Source organism: Mauremys mutica, unplaced genomic scaffold (assembly GCF_020497125.1).
Source record: "Mauremys mutica isolate MM-2020 ecotype Southern unplaced genomic scaffold, ASM2049712v1 000503F_np12_obj, whole genome shotgun sequence".
In the NCBI taxonomy this organism is placed as follows: domain Eukaryota; kingdom Metazoa; phylum Chordata; order Testudines; family Geoemydidae; genus Mauremys; species Mauremys mutica.
In genome coordinates this window covers 286,464-302,397 of record NW_025422982.1, presented here as the reverse complement: position 1 = coordinate 302,397, position 15,934 = coordinate 286,464, and the positions used below count along the sequence as shown (strand labels likewise).

At 69.9% G+C, this 15,934-nt stretch overlaps 2 protein-coding genes across 3 annotated transcripts; one reads left to right on the top strand and one right to left on the bottom strand.

Moving 5' to 3' along the window:
• Positions 1 to 2,659: 2,659 nt before the first annotated feature.
• On the top strand, positions 2,660 to 3,488 carry LOC123357299 (transmembrane protein 187-like). The gene has a single exon (XM_045000579.1). It carries the CDS (start codon positions 2,664 to 2,666, stop codon positions 3,411 to 3,413), a length of 750 nt encoding a protein of 249 aa, XP_044856514.1. The 5' UTR covers positions 2,660 to 2,663; the 3' UTR covers positions 3,414 to 3,488.
• Positions 3,489 to 3,604: 116 nt separating this feature from the next.
• LOC123357298 (interleukin-1 receptor-associated kinase 1-like) lies at positions 3,605 to 12,837 on the bottom strand. Of its 2 annotated transcripts, XM_045000577.1 has the most exons (14): positions 12,452 to 12,832; positions 11,350 to 11,517; positions 10,681 to 10,821; positions 10,447 to 10,553; positions 10,074 to 10,244; positions 9,805 to 9,869; positions 9,369 to 9,483; positions 8,520 to 8,635; positions 7,285 to 7,492; positions 6,898 to 6,966; positions 5,880 to 6,122; positions 5,400 to 5,553; positions 4,217 to 4,345; positions 3,609 to 4,059 (listed from the first exon to the last, which is right to left on the bottom strand). In XM_045000577.1, exons 1-14 carry the CDS (start codon positions 12,558 to 12,560, stop codon positions 4,013 to 4,015), a joined length of 1,842 nt encoding a protein of 613 aa, XP_044856512.1. In that variant the 5' UTR covers positions 12,561 to 12,832; the 3' UTR covers positions 3,609 to 4,012. The 2 variants fall into 2 exon arrangements, with proteins under 2 accessions (XP_044856513.1, XP_044856512.1); XM_045000578.1 differs by lacking the exon at positions 4,217 to 4,345 and having other exon boundaries at positions 3,605 to 4,059; positions 12,452 to 12,837.
• Between the last annotated feature and the right edge of the window lie 3,097 nt (positions 12,838 to 15,934).

Below are 15,934 nucleotides of genomic sequence, written 5' to 3'. Positions count from 1 at the left end.
GCTCCCCGTAGCCATTGGGATTTCATTGTGGGGGTGCGAGAGGGAGACCGACCGACCGACCGCCCTCCCTCGGGGCGGGGGTCGAGCTGGGCTCTGAGCTGCCGCACTTTAATTTCACGCTGTCTTGGGAGCAGCTATCTTGGAGTCCGCCGCCCCCCCCCAAAATGCCCGGATGTGGCTCTACTCAGGGCTATTCAAAATGGCGCCAGCAGAAATGCCCGGATGAGCCGGCCGCCTGCATAACACTATCCAAGATGGCGTCTTTCCAAGCGCCCAGAGGCGGCCGTTGAACCAAGATGGCCTCCCGCTCAAGTACCCGGATGAAGGCGGCTCCGCGGGAATCCCTGTCCAAGATGGCCACCGTCTAAATGCCCGGATGTGCCTGTCCCAATAGGGCGCCCCGCTCGATGCCCGGATGCAGGAGGCACGCTCCAACATGGCGGGACGATGGATGCCCGGATGTCCGCCGCCCCCACTTTGTGACATCCAAGATGGCGACTCGCTGATCGGTATGACCAAGAAATCTCCAAGATGGCGACCGTCATCAAAAGGGACCCAAGATGTCGCCCTCGCTAAATGCCCGGATGTCGCTCCCTTATCACACCGGTAAACAAGATGGCGGCAGCCGCACCCACCCCTCAGGTACCCGGATGCATCTCCCCTCCAGAAGGCCAGAACATGACGGCTTGCTGTTACTTACCCGGATGTTAGTTGTTTTCCAAGATGGCGGCCTAAGTGCGTGGATGTGGCCGTTTTTCAAAATGGCGACCACCTCCTACCCGGAGGTGGCTGCTCAAGATGGCGGCCGAAGTGGCCGGCTGCCGTTGCTACGCGACCGAACGTTTAAAAGGCTTACAAATAATACCTGTGCGCAGCGGTGCGCGGACTCCAGTCGCCACGGGCGGGTCAGGAGATCTACCCGCGGCGTGGGAAGGCTGCGAATGCCTGCCCCCTGGGAGCCGCCATTTTGGACCCTTCTCTTCCACACCAGACGAAAGATGGCGGCACCTCTACGACCCGGATGTGATGTCTCTTACGCATGCGCAGAATGCTCTCCCTTTCGGCCCATACTCAAATACACATGCGCATAGTGTTCGTTCTGCCCAGCTTTCTTATTACGCAGGCGTATACTGGGCCCAAAAACTGGCGCGTGCGCGCCACAATCCCACCCTTTTCCTCTGCGCATGCGCACTTTTTTCCGTTTCCTCGCTCCCCGCCCTAACGGTTGTTTTAGTACCCGGATGTTGGCAGAACTTTACCCTCCCCCACCCTCATTGGTCAGTTCAACACGAAATTAAACCCACTTTACCTCGTAATTCCCCTCAGAACACACCCCGGGCTGCAGGCCCAGCCCCGCTCTTAGTTCCTGCATTTGGCTTGGGTTGAGGCCGGGACACCAAGATGGCCGCTGGTCACGTCTCAGCACGAAGATGGCCACCAGTCAAAAATGACTGCTGGGCTCATGCCAGCCTTGCCTGGGCGCTGCACGAGTGGGTGGGCTTCCCCAGGGCCCACCTCAGCACCGAGCTGGCCTCCCTTGTCACTTCAGCACTCAGCTGCCTGCCAGGCTCCTCTCAGCGCCAAGATGGCTGCCTCAGTGCCAAGATGGCCGCCTGACTCACGCCAAGCCCACCTCAGCACCGAGCTGGCCTCACTTGCCAGGCTAATCTCAGTGATGAGATGGCCGCCCTCATTGACTCAGCTCTAGGATGGCTGCCAGGGTCAAGATAGCCCCCTGACTCACACCAAGCCCACCTCAGCACCAAGATGGCGGTGTGGGCTGCGTGGGGAAGTACAGCGGGTGGGGGGGTCTCTGGGCTGGGACGCCCTGGCACCAGGCAGAAACCAGCCCCCCACTAGAGACATGGACCCTGCAAGCTCAGGGACGAGGGGAGGGACTGGGGGGTAGGGGGCAAATAATGGGGGGTGAAGCATGGTAGGAGGGGGATACAGATGCCCCCCCACCCTGGCCATCACCATAAGTGTGGGGGGTGTATAACTGGTTTTTGTGCTACATCTTTATTCAGGCCTAACAGGGGCTCAGGCTCAGGGAGGGATTCGTGGGTCCCAGGTCTGTGTCCATGGGTCAGGGTTGGGGAGTTGTGTATGCAGGAGGGGGGGTGGGGGACACATCCCCACCACTAGCCCCCCTGCATCCCTGACCCATGCACCCCTCACAGTGCTGCTGGCCCCATGCACCTCCCCCAAAGCCTCTGTCCCACAACCCCTGCATACCCCCCCCCCCATGACAGATGGTGAAGGGTCAGGGATGGCTGGTCAGCCCCTGGGTGAGACATGGGGGGCTCAGCTAGGCCCCCATAGTAACAAGTCAGCAGTTCTTTGCCAGGAGAGCCTCCCCGCCCCCACATCCCAACATGGTGGGGGGGTGGGGTGGCTATCTGGTAACCATGGCAACCAGCCCAACCACCGCATCTCTGGGGGCAGGCAGGGCCGGGCCAGGCCAGCAGGGGCTGCGGGTCGGGAGTGAGGGGCACCGGCAGGGCCGGGCTGGCAGGGGCACTGGCAGGCCGGCACAGATGTTTGGCACTGCAGCGGTTAAGGCAGCCGGGGGTGGAGACAGGACTCAGCCAATGGCTGCACTGCCTTGGCCCGGAGTCTGTGGGGCGGTGCCGTGGAGGCGGCTGGGGGTGCCAGGCCCGGCCATGGGGCCCGAGGACCATGCCGCGCTGCTGCACGTATCCGGGGCCGGCACTCTGTGCCTGGCAGTGGTAGCCGCGGGCGCCCTGGACCAGGTGGCCGTGGAGGTGGGGTACGGGCACTATGCGGAGCCCCCCGTCCCCTGGCTGCCCCCCGCCCTGGCCATGCCCTGCAACTCGCTGGTGAACCTGGGCTATGTGGCGCTGGGCTGGCGCTGGTTTCCCCGGGCCGGCCGCGGGCCCAGCCGCTACCTGCAGGCTGTCTTCGCCCTCCTGGCCCTGGGCTACGGGCCCCTGCAGTGGGCCCGGCTCTGGACCCAGCACCCCCGGGCAGCAGTGCTGGACCAGTGGGTTACTCTGCCCATCTTTGCCTGGGCCGGGCTCTGGTGCCACTGCCTGGTGCAGGGCTGGCAGCCTGGGCACGTGGCGCTGGGCACAGGGGCCTCGCTGCTGAGCTACGGGCTGGCGCTGGCCCACGCCCGCGGCTTCGAGGGGGCCCTGGCCGCCCATGTGGCCGGCGTGGCGGTCGCGGCGTGGCGGGCGCAGCGGCGCTGGGGGGACGTGGGCTCAGCCTGGACCGCGGCAGCCGGTTTCGCCGCCTGCCTGGGCTTCGTGCTGCTGAAGCTGGGAGACGCCTGGCTGGCCCAGTGGGACCCGTTCCGGAGACTCAGCGGCCACTTCTGGTCCAAGGTCTGCGACGTGCTGCAGTTCCACTGCGCCTTCCTCTTCGCCACGCGCCTGGGAGGGGCGCCCTAAGCCCCCGTCCAGCCGCCCCCGCTCCCTCCGTGGCCAGGGCGCAGCCTCCACGCAGAATAAAGGGATTGGCTGGAAGATTTCTGCCCACACGTTACTGAAGGGGACGCTGTGCTGGGGGGGGGGGGGGGGTGTGGAGGGCTGCACGGGGGGGGGCATGCTGGGGGGGTGACTAGACAGGCTGCAGCCCAGGAACAGATCGGGGTCCCCCTCTAAATGGCCCCCACCCCTCCACAGAAAGCCAGATTACAAATATATAAAATGTTTTATTTTCCCTTGCGGGTTGCGGGCCCCCACCCCCGGGAACCGGCCCCACGCACCCTCACGGCTGGGAGCGGGGGGGTCCCATGGAGCAAGCCGCCAAGTACCGAGGTGCCACCTCCCTCTTCAGTTGCAAGGCCCCTTCCCAGATGCCTGGGTCCCATGTCCATTGCAGGGGGTGGGGGAGGAGAGCAGGTACCATGTCTCCCCCTCCATTCAAAGTCGCTGCCCCGGACACCTGGGTCCCGTCCCGAGGGTGGGTTCTAGCAGCCAGGAGGTGCATTTTGGGGGGGCTTCGCCCCCCCATCGATGAGAACTTCGTCCTTCCATGTCCATCCGTCTCAGGGCTCGAAATCGTCGCTCTCCTCGGGCAGGCGGGGGGCCGAGCCTGCGGGGGATGGGAGAGGGGTCAGAGCTGGGGGGGCAGAGACCCCACCCCCACCCAGGGCTCCCCTGGGGGAAAGGAGCTCGAGGGGGGAGTTTTACCCTGCCCCCCCAGCCCAGCACCGCATGGGGGGCCCGCGCTGGGGCTGCTGGGGGGTTACCTGCCGGGAGCTCGGAGGCCAGCACCCCCAGGCTGTCCAGCGCCCCCTGCTGGTACAGCGCCAGCCGCTCCATGATGCGCTGCCGGGCTGGGTTGATGTGAATCTGGGGGTGCAGGGACGGGGCGACGCCTGCAGAGAGAGCCCAGGTCAGAGGTCACCGGACCGAGGGGTCAGAGGTCACAGCGGGCAATGGGCCGTATCAGCTGGGGTTGAAGGTCACCCAGGCCAGACCCCAGCAGGAACAAACATCGTGGGGGGGGGGGAGCTCTCTGTGTGTTCCATGAACACTGCCTGTGCCTCAGTTTCCCCGTGTGCTGCTGCATGTGTAATGAGGGGGTGGGAGCGTCGTTCGTTGCTGCCGGGGACCAGGTGTGATCTTGCCTCGCAGCCGGGACCCCAGATACCAGCCTGGAGGCCCCCCCAGCTCGGGTGCAGCCGGTTCTGGCCAGCGGGGGAGAGGGGCTGAGGGGCCTGGGGCCCAGTTCCAGCCGGGGGGGTGCCAGGTGGCCTGTTTACCTGAGGCTGGGGACAGAGGACGGTCAGGGGAGGGGATGTGGGGGGCTCGGCTGGGGACCAGGAGCGGCTGGAGCCCCTGCTGGCCGGGGCTGAGATGGGCCAGGCCGGGGCTGCTGAAAGCTGCCTGGGCGAGGTTCAGACGCCCCCCTCGCCCCACGCACTCACTGAGCTGGGGCTGGGGATGAGGGGAGTGGGGGCTCTGGGCTGGGGAAGCCTGTGAGGTGCGGGGGGATGGGTGCAGGCTCTAGGAAGGAGTTTGGGGGGGGAGGGCTCCAGGAGGGTGTTGGGGTGCAGGGTGTGTGAGGGGGGCTCTGGCTGAAGCCCAGAGGCGCTTGGCAGCCAGGCGGCTCTGTGCTGCCCTGGTGCCTGCAGGCGCCGCCCCCACAGCTCTCATTGGTCGCGGTTCCTGGCCAATGGGAGCTGTGGAGCCGGCGCTGGGGGTGGGGGCAGCACACGGAGCCAGGACACCTGACCGGACTTTTAACGGCCCCATCGGCAGCTGACCAGAGCCACCACAGCCCCCTTCCACCGGGGCTGTGGTCCTGGGAGGTGGGGGGGCCCAGAGAGACCAGACCCCCGAGGCGCCGAGAGCCAGTGGCAGGGAGCAAAGGTCAGGGCGAGCGGGGTCAAAGGGCACTCGGGGCTGGACAGTGGGCTCAGGACTCACCCAGCCAGCTCTCCCCCTCCTCCGACAGGCTCTCGTCGCTCTCCACGGGCTGGTTGGGGGGCAGCCCTGGGGCCCTGGGGAGTGAGTCCCCCCAGTGGGTTGAGGGGGGATCCCAGGGCAGAGACTTCTGCAGCCGCTCTAGGTCCTCGTATACCTGGGGGGTGAGGCAGAGCCAGGGGACCCTCAGAGCCGGGGAGAGAACCCAGGAGTCCTGGCTCCCAGCCCCGCCTGCTCTGACCCACCAGACCCCACTCCCCTCCCAGAGCCGGGGAGAGAACCCAGGAGTCCTGGCTCCCAGCTCCCCCTGCTCTGACCCACCAGCCCCCACTCCCCTCCCAGAGCCGGGGAGAGAACCCAGGAGTCCTGGCTCCCAGCTCCCCCTGCTCTGACCCACCAGCCCCCACTCCCCTCCCAGAGCCGGGGAGAGAACCCAGGAGTCCTGGCTCCCAGAGCCGGGCAGGGAACCCTGGTGTCCGGTACCTGGGCCATGGGCGGGCGCTGTTTGCTGCGTCTGTGGAGGCAGCGGGTTGCCAGGCAGCCCAGCGCTGTGCCCAGCTCCTCCGGACAGGGCCCGACCCGCGAGTCCATGTGGTTCCGGAAGATCCTGGTGCCGACCCGAGTCGCCCGAGCATCCGGGTCCAGGCCAGGGCCCGTCACCGCCAGCTGCGATTGCCCAGGGACCTCGGCGACCTCAGCCTCCTCCTCCTCCGCGACCAGATCCTTCTGCGGGGACGGGCGCAAGTGAGGGCACCGGCAGGGCTGGGGGGGCAGGGGCTGCGGGTCGGGAGTGAGGGGCACCGGCAGGGCTGGGCTGGGGGGCAGGGGCTGCGGGTCGGGAGTGAGGGGCACCGGCAGGGCTGGGGGGGCAGGGGCTGCGGGTCGGGAGTGAGGGGCACCGGCTGGGCTGGGGGGGGGCGGGGGCTGCGGGTCGGGAGTGAGGGGCACCGGCTGGGCTAGGGGGGGCAGGGGCTGCGGGTCGGGAGTGAGGGGCACCGGCTGGGCTGGGGGGGGGCAGGGGCTGCGGGTCAGGAGTGAGGGGCACCGGCTGGGCTGGGGGGGGGCGGGGGCTGCGGGTCGGGAGTGAGGGGCACCGGCTGGGCGGGGCGGGGGCTGCGGGTCGGGAGTGTATGGAGCGGCCAGGGCTGGGGGGGCAGGGCTGGGGGGCAGGGGCTGCGGGTCAGGAGTGAGGGGCGCCAGCAGGGCTGGGGGGGGCAGGGGCTGCGGGTCGGGAGTGAGGGGCGCCGGCTGGGCGGGGGGGGGCAGGGGCTGCGGGTCGGGAGTGAGGGGCACCGGCAGGTGCTGGGGGGGCGGGGGCTGCGGGTCGGGAGTGAGGGGCGCCGGCTGGGCTGGGGGTGGGGCAGGGGCTGCGGGTCGGGAGTGAGGGGCGCCGGCTGGGCTGGGGGGGGGCAGGGGCTGCGGGTCGGGAGTGAGGGGCGCCGGCTGGGCTGGGGGGGGCAGGGGCTGCGGGTCGGGAGGAAGGGGGGGGGCAGCGTCTCACCAGGAACTTTGTCTGTCCACGTCCGTCTGTCTCCAGGGCCCGTCTCCCCGTCAGCGTTTCCAGCAGCACCTGGGGGCCGAGGGGGTCGCTGAGGGCTCTGGCACGGGAGGTTTTGGGGGGGGGGGGGAATCCGCCCCCATGACCCCTCCCCCATCCCTTATTTGTGCGCCAGGCTGGGTTAGTCTGAGCTCTTAGGGGGAGGGGTCCAGGAGCTCCCGTCATGGATATGTGACCCCCCCACTGAGAAAAATAGGGGGTCTGATCCCCTGAGGTTTTGGGGGTTATAGTGGAGGGGCCTTGGGAGGGACCAAGGAGCACGCGGGGGGCAGCAGACTGGGAGGGTCCGGGGGGGGTGCTGGGGGGGCGGGGGGGGGGTCTGGCACTCACCACCCCGTAGCTGTAGGTGTCGATGGAGGGGGACAGGGCCCCGCTCCGCACGTACTCGGGGGGCAGGTAGGCCAGGGTGCCCCGCACCGTGTGGGTCCGGCCCAGGCTGGCGCTGAGCCCCCCACTGCCAGCCCGGCCCCGCCCGGCCCGCGCCAGCCCAAAGTCGGCCAGCCGGGGGCGCAGCGCCTGGTCCAGCAGGATGTTAGAGCTGGGGGGGGACACGGGGTGAGACGTGGCCCCTGAAACACCCCCCTCAGCCCAGCCCCCAGCTCCCCGCTGCCCCAGAGCCATCCCCAGCCCCACATCCCCCCCAGAGCCATCCCCTCACCCCACCCCCCCAGGCCCCCCAGCTCCACCCCTACCCCCAGAGACATTCCCAGCCCCACATCCCCCCCAGAGCCATCCCCTCACCCCACCCCCCCCGGCCCCCCAGCTCCACCCCTACCCCCAGAGCCATCCCCAGCCCCCCATCCCCCCCAGAGCCATCCCCTCACCCCCCCCAGCTCCCCAGCTCCGCCCCTACCCCCCCGAGACATCCCCAGCCCCACATCCCCCCCAGAGCCATCCCCAGCCCCCCATCGCCCCCATCGCCATCCCCTCACCCCACCCCCCCAACCCCGCCCCTACCCCCAGAGACATCCCCAGCCCCACATCCCCCCCAGAGCCATCCCCTCACCCCACCCCCCCAGGCCCCCCAGCTCCACCCCTACCCCCAGAGACATTCCCAGCCCCACATCCCCCCAGAGCCATCCCCTCACCCCACCCCCCCAGGCCCCCCAGCTCCACCCCTACCCCCCGAGACTTCCGCAGCCCCCCATCGCCCCCAGAGCCATCACCTCTCCCCACATCCCCAGACCCCCCAGCTCCACCCCTACCCCCAGAGACATCCCCAGCCCCACATCCCCCCCAGAGACATCCCCTCACCCCACCCCCCAGCTCCACCCCCACCCCCCCGAGACATCCCCAGCCCCACATCCCCCCACCCCACATCCCCAGCCCCCCAGCTCCGCCCCTACCCCCAGAGACATCCCCAGCCCCTCATACCCCCGCGAGCCATCCCCTCACCCCACATCCCCAGCCCCCCCAGGTCCACCCCTACCCCCAGAGACATCCCCAGCCCCACATCCCCCCCAGAACCATCCCCTCACCCCACATCCCCAGCCCCCCCAGTTCCACCCCTACCCCCAGAGACATCCCCAGCCCCAGCCCCACATCCCCTCACGCCCCCCGCTCACCTCTTGACGTCCCCGTGGATCAGGCTGGGCGTGTCCCGGTGCAGGAACTGGACGGCTCGCGCCGTCCCCACCAGCACCTCCAGCCGCTGGGCCCACGACAGGGAGGGGCGCCCGCCCTGGGGGAGCAGAGGGGGTGAATGGGGGAGGGGTCCCTCCACTGGGGCAGGAGGGGCTCATGTCCTGCTCCCCGTATGGCGAGGGAGGAGGGGGTGCAAGGCTGCGGCCTCAGGGAACGGGACCCGGGCGGATCTGCCAGTCAAGTGACCCGGCTGGAGAATCCTGCCCGGGGGTCCTGGCTGCTGAGCCCCCCCTGCAGCCCCCCTCCTCCCTGGCCCCCCTGAGACCCCCTCCTCCCTGCCCCTCCCGCTCCAGCCCGGCCCCCTCCTCCTCCCTGGCCCCCCTGCGACCCCCTCCTCCCTGCTCCCGCCCCACTCCTCCCTGCCCCCCCTGCTCCAGCCCGGCCCCCTCCTCCTCCCTGGCCCCCCTGCAACCTCCTCCTCCCTGCTCCCGCCCCACTCCTCCCTGCCCCCCCTGCTCCAGCCCGGCCCCCCCCTCCTCCCTGGCCCCCCTGCGACCCCCTCCTCCCTGCTCCCAGCCCGGCCCCCTCCTCCCCGCCCCCCATGCTCCAGCCCTGGCCTGGTCTGGCCCCCTCCTCCCCGGCCACCCCTGCTGCAGCCCAGCACGAAATGGAGAGAAACTCACTGCTCTGCAATCCTGACCCCCCCGTTTACACACCCCAGGGTCACACGAGCACTCAGCCCCACTGAGTGCCCCCCCTGCTCCAGCCATGGAGGATACGGGGGGAGGGGATGGGGCTGGCTGGGGGGGCAGACACCGGGGGAGGGGTACCTGGCCGCTCAGCCGATCCTCCAGGGACCCATTGGGCATGAAAACGTAGACGAGGCAGAAATGGTCCCGCTCGGCGCAGAACCCCCCAAACTCCACAATATTGGGGTGGCGGAACCTGGGGGGCAGAAGTTAGTGGGGGAGGGTCACCCCAAATTCCTGGGGCCAGGGTGAGCACAAAGCATTCTGGGTAGGTCCCAGGACACTGGGCCCACTGGAGCCCCTCACTCCCGACCCGCAGCCCCTGCTAGTCCAGCCCTGGGCCCCCCAGCCCCGCCGGTGCCCCTCACTCCCGACCCGCAGCCCCTGCTAGCCCAGCTCTGCACCCCCCCAGCTCTGCCGGTGCCCCTCACTCCCGACCCGCAGCCCCTGCTAGCCCAGCCCTGCCCCCCCGCAGCTCTGCCGGTGCCCCTCACTCCCGACCCGCAGCCCCCCTCACCGTGACAGTTTTTCCACCTCGGTGAGGAAGCTGCTCCGGATGCTGCTCCAATCTAGCTCCGCGTCCTGGGGGGAGCGGGAGGGGGGGTTAATGAGAGTCAGGTCGCCAGCCCCCAACCCCAGGGGACACAGGGAAGGGGAGGGGGCAGCGCAAGTGGGGGGCTCAGAGGACTGTGGGTACCTCCCTGGCAGGCTGGGGCTAGTGATGAGGATTGTGGGCAGATCAGGGAGAGTGCAAAGGATGCTGGGTAGGTAGGGCCCCCCCCATACCTCCTTGAGCCGCTTGACAGCATAGTCCGTGTTGCGCAGCCGGGCCCGGTACACGCAGCCGAACCCGCCTTCCCCGACCTTGTGCCGCTCCGCGAAGCCGCCCGTGGCCTGCACCAGCTCCGCCAGGGGCCAGGCGAAGGGCTGGGGGGCAGGGCCCAGCGCCTCCAGCCCCTGCAGGGGGAGAGAGACACACACAGGGGTAGCTCAGACCCCCCCAGAGCAACAGGGACCCCAGCCCTGGGTGCTAAGGATTCTGGGTAGGACCCAATCCGCCCCCTCACCATGGGCAATACACCCCCCCACCCAGTGCTGTCCCCCGTTATCCATCCCTCCCCCCTCCGTCCAAGCACCCCCCAGCTTCCCGTGTCGGTACCTGGTCAGCAGGGGGTGCCGCAGGTGGGGGGGCAGGCCCCTGGCTGCTGGTGCTGAGCAGGCTGCTGGGTGGGGGGCCGGGCAGAGGCAGCGAGGGGCAGGAGGGCTCTGCGGGGGAGGGGGACAGGAGGAGGCAGAAACAGGGAGTCTGTTAGCTCACCCGCCCCAGACTCAACTCCCCACCCCCAGGGGGATGGGCAGGCAGCTCCCCCACTGGGGGAGGGGGCGGAGTTACCTGGCAGGGGCTGGGGGGGTGGCTTGGGGGGGTCACAGGCAATGGTCGAAGCTCTGCTGTCACCGGTGTGGAGGTGGGGGGCTGGAGGCGCCGAGGGAAGAAACAGGGGTCTCAGGACGGGGGGCTCGGAGGGAGGCTGCCCTGGGAAACAAAATGAGGGGATTAAAGATGGGAGCGATGCACAGAGGAACCTGCCCCCACTAATCTGACATCCCTAAGCTTCCCCCCCCAAATACCACCACCCATCATAGGGACCCTGGGATCCCACCACCCCAAGGCCAGGGCTGAGCTAGCAGGGGCTGCGGGTCGGGAGTGAGGGGCGCCGGCAGGGCCGGGCTGGGCCGGTGGGGGCTGCGGGTTGGGAGTGAGGGGCGCCGGCAGGGCCGGGCTGGGCCGGCGGGGGCTGCGGGTCGGGAGTGAGGGGCGCCGGCAGGGCCGGGCTGGGCCGGTGGGGGCTGCGGGTCGGGAGTGAGGGGCGCCGGCAGGGCCGGGCCGGGCCGGTGGGGGCTGCGGGTCGGGAGTGAGGGGCGCCGGCAGGGCCGGGCTGGGCCGGTGGGGGCTGCGGGTCGGGAGTGAGGGGCGCCGGCAGGGCCGGGCCGGGCCGGCGGGGGCTGCGGGTCGGGAGTGAGGGGCGCCGGCAGGGCTGTGGGGTGGCCGTGGGGTGCTCACAGCTGGCCAGGAGGTCGCGGGCCCGGTACAGCTCCAGCTCCTCCAGCAGCACCAGCAGGTCCCCGACCCGGGCATTTCGGTTCATCCAGGACCAGAGCAGCCGCTGGGTCCGTCCGTCCGTCCGCTCGCAGAGACGCAGCTCGACCTGGTCCCGCACGATCCGCGAGGCTGGGGGGAGGGGGAGATGTCAGCCCTGTGCGGGGACCCCCCCGTCTGCCCCACGGCGCCACCTCCCACCCCCACGGAGCCACCCCTTCCCGCCTGGTGCCCCCCATCACACCCCACAGCTCCGGCCCCTTCCCCACTGTCACTCCCAGCCCCACGGTTCTCTCTGTCCCGTCCCCCATCCAACCCCCATAGTGGCCCCCAGTCCCTCCGTCGGTGCCCTCCAGAGTCCCGCATCCACCCCGCCCCCAAGAGGGGCTAACAATCCCTCCCCCAGCACCCCCCCGGGTACCCGGCCCCTCCCCCCGCATGCACCAGGGTACCCAGCCCCTCCCCCCGCATGCACCAGGGTACCCCGGCTCCCCCCCCCCGGGTACCCCAGCCCCTCCCCCCGCACGCACCAGGGTACCCCAGCCCCTCCCCCCGCATGCACCAGGGTACCCCGGCTCCCCCTGCGGGTACCCCAGCCCCTTCCCCCAGCACCCCCCCCGGGTACCCGGCCCCTCGCCCGGCACCCACCAGGGTACCCCGGCTCAGCCCCCGCGTACCCTGCCCCTTCCCCCTGCTCCCACCAGTGTACCCAGCCCCTCCCCCCGCATGCACCAGGGGTCCCCGGCTCCTCCCCCCCGGGTACCCCAGCCCCTTCCCCCAGCACCCACCAGGGTACCCAGCCCCTCCCCCCCCATGCACCAGGGTACCCCAGCTCCTCCCCCCGGGGTACCCCGAACCCTCCCCCACCAGGGTACCCCGGCTCCCCCCCCCGGGTACCCCAGCCCCGTCCCCCCGCACCCACCCGGGTACCCCGGCCCCTCCCCCACCAGGGTACCCCGGCTCCTCCCCCCCCAGCACCCACCCGGGTACTCCAGCCCCTCCCCCACCAGGGTACCCCGGCCCCTCCCCCCAGCACCCCCGGGTACCCGGCCCCTCCCCCCCGTACCGAAGCGCTCCCAGTCCGCCCGGCCCAGCGCGTCCATCAGGCGGCAGAGGCCACAGACCAGCCAGGCCGGGAGCTCGTAGAGGAACCGCCCCGAGCCGGTACCGGCCATGCCCCACTCGCCGGGCACTTCCCCTTTAAGACCAAACTTTTAAATGCCGGATGCGCATGCGCGCCGCGCAGCGCGGCCGCCTCTCGACGCCATTTTGGGAGTGGTAGATTCTGCCCAGAGAGCGATGTGCCGCCATATTGGGTGTGGCGGAGCCCCCAGCCTGGCCCATTGCGCTGACGGTAGCGCCGCCATATTGGGTGTGGCTGCTTCCCGGCTCCGCACAACCAGCTGGCGTGTGTGGCGCCGCCATCTTGAGTGTGGGAGGGAGCCAGGCTGCAGCAAGGCATTATGGGAGAGGGAGGGACTAGGGGAGGGGCTGTTGGGGAGCAGATAGCGAGGGGGAGGGACCACGGCAGTGGGAGTGGCTACAGAGGGGGCGGGGCTATGAGAAGGGATATAGGCAGATGGAATGAGGGGAGGGGCCGGGTGTGGGGCGGTGTCTGTGGGGAGGGGATTCAGGGAGGGGTGGTGCAGGGGGATGCTGGTTATGGGGAGCCATGGGGCAGGGCTCTGGGGAGGGGCTGGGTGTGGGGCGGTGTCTGTGGGGAGGGGATTCAGGGAGAGATGGTGCAGGGGGATGCTGGTTATGGGGAGCCATGGGGCAGGGCTCTGGGGAGGGGATTTGGGGAGGGGCCGGGTGTGGGGCGGTGTCTGTGGGGAGGGGATTCAGGGAGAGATGGTGCAGGGGGATGCTGGTTATGGGGAGCCATGGGGCAGGGCTCTGGGGAGGGGATTTGGGGAGGGGCCAAGTGTGGGGCGGCGTCTGTGGGGAGGGGATTCGGGGAGGGGCCGGGTGTGGGGCGGTGTCTGTGGGGAGGGATTTAGGGGAGGGGCTGGGTGTGGGGCGGTGCAGAGGGACGCTAGTTATGGGGAGCCATGGGGCAGGGCTCTGGGGAGAGGATTCAGGGAGGGGCCGGGTGTGGGGTGGTGCAGAGGGACGCTGGTTATGGGGAGCCATGGGGCAGGGCTCTGGGGAGGGGATTTGGGGAGGGGCCGGGTGTGGGGCGGTGCAAGGGGACGCTGGTTATGGGGAGCCATGGGGCAGGGCTCCAGGGAGGGGATTCGGGGAGGAGCCGGGTGTGGGGTGGTGCAGGGGGATGCTGGTTATGGGGAGCCATGGGGCAGGGCTCTGGGGAGAGGATTCAGGGAGGGGCCGGGTGTGGGGAGGTGCAGGGGGAAGCTGGTTATGGGGAGCCATGGGGCAGGGCTCTGGGGAGGGGAGTAGGGGAGGGGCCAAGTGTGGGGCGGCGTCTGTGGGGAGGGGATTCGGGGAGGGGCCGGGTGTGGGGCGGTGTCTGTGGGGAGGGATTTAGGGGAGGGGCTGGGTGTGGGGCGGTGCAGAGGGACGCTAGTTATGGGGAGCCATGGGGCAGGGCTCTGGGGAGAGGATTCGGGGAGGGGCCGGGTGTGGGGTGGTGCAGAGGGACGCTGGTTATGGGGAGCCATGGGGCAGGGCTCTGGGGAGGGGATTTGGGGAGGGGCGGGTGTGGGGCGGTGCAAGGGGACGCTGGTTATGGGGAGCCATGGGGCAGGGCTCCAGGGAGGGGATTCGGGGAGGAGCCGGGTGTGGGGTGGTGCAGGGGGATGCTGGTTATGGGGAGCCATGGGGCAGGGCTCTGGGGAGAGGATTCAGGGAGGGGCCGGGTGTGGGGTGGTGCAGGGGGAAGCTGGTTATGGGGAGCCATGGGGCAGGGCTCTGGGGAGAGGATTCGGGGCGGGGCCGGGTGTGGGGCGGTGCAGGGGGACGCTGGTTATGGGGAGCCATGGGGCAGGGCTCCGGGGAGGGGATTCGGGGAGGGGCCGGGTGTGGGGCGGTGCAGGGGGACGCTGGTTATGGGGAGCCGTGGGGCAGGGATTCGGGGAGGGGCCGGGTGTGGGGCGGTGCAGGGGGACGCTGGTTATGGGGAGCCGTGGGGCAGGGAGTCGGGGAGGGGCCGGGTGTGGGGTGGTGCAGAGGGACGCTAGTTATGGGGAGCCATGGGGCAGGGCTCTGGGGAGAGGATTCAGGGAGGGGCCGGGTGTGGGGTGGTGCAGGGGGATGCTGGTTATGGGGAGCCATGGGGCAGGGCTCGGGGGAGAGGATTCGGGGCGGGGCCGGGTGTGGGGCGGTGCAGGGGGACGCTGGTTATGGGGAGCCATGGGGCAGGGCTCCGGGGAGGGGATTCGGGGAGGGGCCGGCTGAGGGCCGGTGCAGGGGGACGCTGGTTATGGGGAGCCGTGGGGCAGGGATTCGGGGCGGGGCCGGGTGTGGGGCGGTGTAGGGGGACGCTGGTTATGGGGAGCCATGGGGCAGGGCTCCGGGGAGGGGATTCGGGGAGGGGCCGGGTGTGGGGCGGTGCAGGGGGACGCTGGTTATGGGGAGCCGTGGGGCAGGGATTCGGGGAGGGGCCGGGTGTGGGGTGGTGCAGAGGGACGCTAGTTATGGGGAGCCATGGGGCAGGGCTCTGGGGAGAGGATTCGGGGAGGGGCCGGGTGTGGGGCGGTGCAGGGGGACGCTGGTTATGGGGAGCCATGGGGCAGGGCTCCGGGGAGGGGTCTGCAGAGGTGCAGGAGGATACATGGGAAGGGGGTGTGGCCCTGTCCCCTGTATTCGGTCACCCCACAAGCTGTGATGTCAGCAGGCCGTTGTGATCTCATAATGACACATGGCCTGAAGGATGCTCTGGCTGCATGAACCCCCGGGGATCCCAAGTCTTTTGCTGCCGCCCCGGATGCCTGGGTCCCATTCCTGTTCCAATCTCTCCACAGGTCTGGGAGGGGAGTGGCGGGGGGAAGGGGGCTGGGAGCCAGGACTCCTGGGTTCTCTCCCAGCTCTGGGAGGGGGGTGGGGGGGCTGGGAGCCCAGACTCCTGGGTTCTAGGGGAGTCCGACAGCCCTTCACAGTTCCTCCACTGGTAGTCCTGGGACTGGGACCGACTGGCAGCCTAGGTTGATTCATTCATGCTGCCCCCGTGGGCCCGTTTCTTCAGCCCCTGCCCCCACTGCAATCAGGAGTGACTCCGACTTGAGCAGGGTAGCTGAGACCAGAGCCCAGCCCTGCCCCTCTGCAGGGAGCGGTGACCCCGGGGGAGCTGAGCTGAGCTCCAAAGCCCTCAGGGTGTGTCTACACGGCCTCTGGGGAGCCAGACGTGTGGCTGCTGGGCTCAGGCTCTCGAGCCCAGCCGGCCGCCCAGGGCTGAGCTCCGCCAGCCAGCACCAAGCTCGTCCTCAACCCCCCTGCTGCTCGTTGGGCCCCGCCAGCGTGACCTGAGTGTGTGGACATGGGCTGAGCGGGTCCCTGTGCGGCCGGTTCAGCGGAGGCTCCAGCTTGTCCTCCAGCCTCAGAAGTGGTCACCGGGGGCCAATTCCCAATCAGCCCGTCTGCGCCGTCCCCA

Coding starts and splice junctions, on each gene's coding strand:
- LOC123357299 (XM_045000579.1), top strand. CDS start 2,664: ATGGGGCCCGAGGACCATGCCGCGCTGCTGCACGTATCCGGGGCCGGC.
- LOC123357298 (XM_045000577.1), bottom strand. CDS start 12,560: ATGGCCGGTACCGGCTCGGGGCGGTTCCTCTACGAGCTCCCGGCCTGG. Junction 9,484..9,804: donor GAGGTGGAAAAACTGTCACG/GTGAGGGGGGCT, acceptor TCTGCCCCCCAG/GTTCCGCCACCCCAATATTG. Junction 4,346..5,399: donor GGAGGGGGAGAGCTGGCTGG/GTGAGTCCTGAG, acceptor CTCTCTCTGCAG/GCGTCGCCCCGTCCCTGCAC.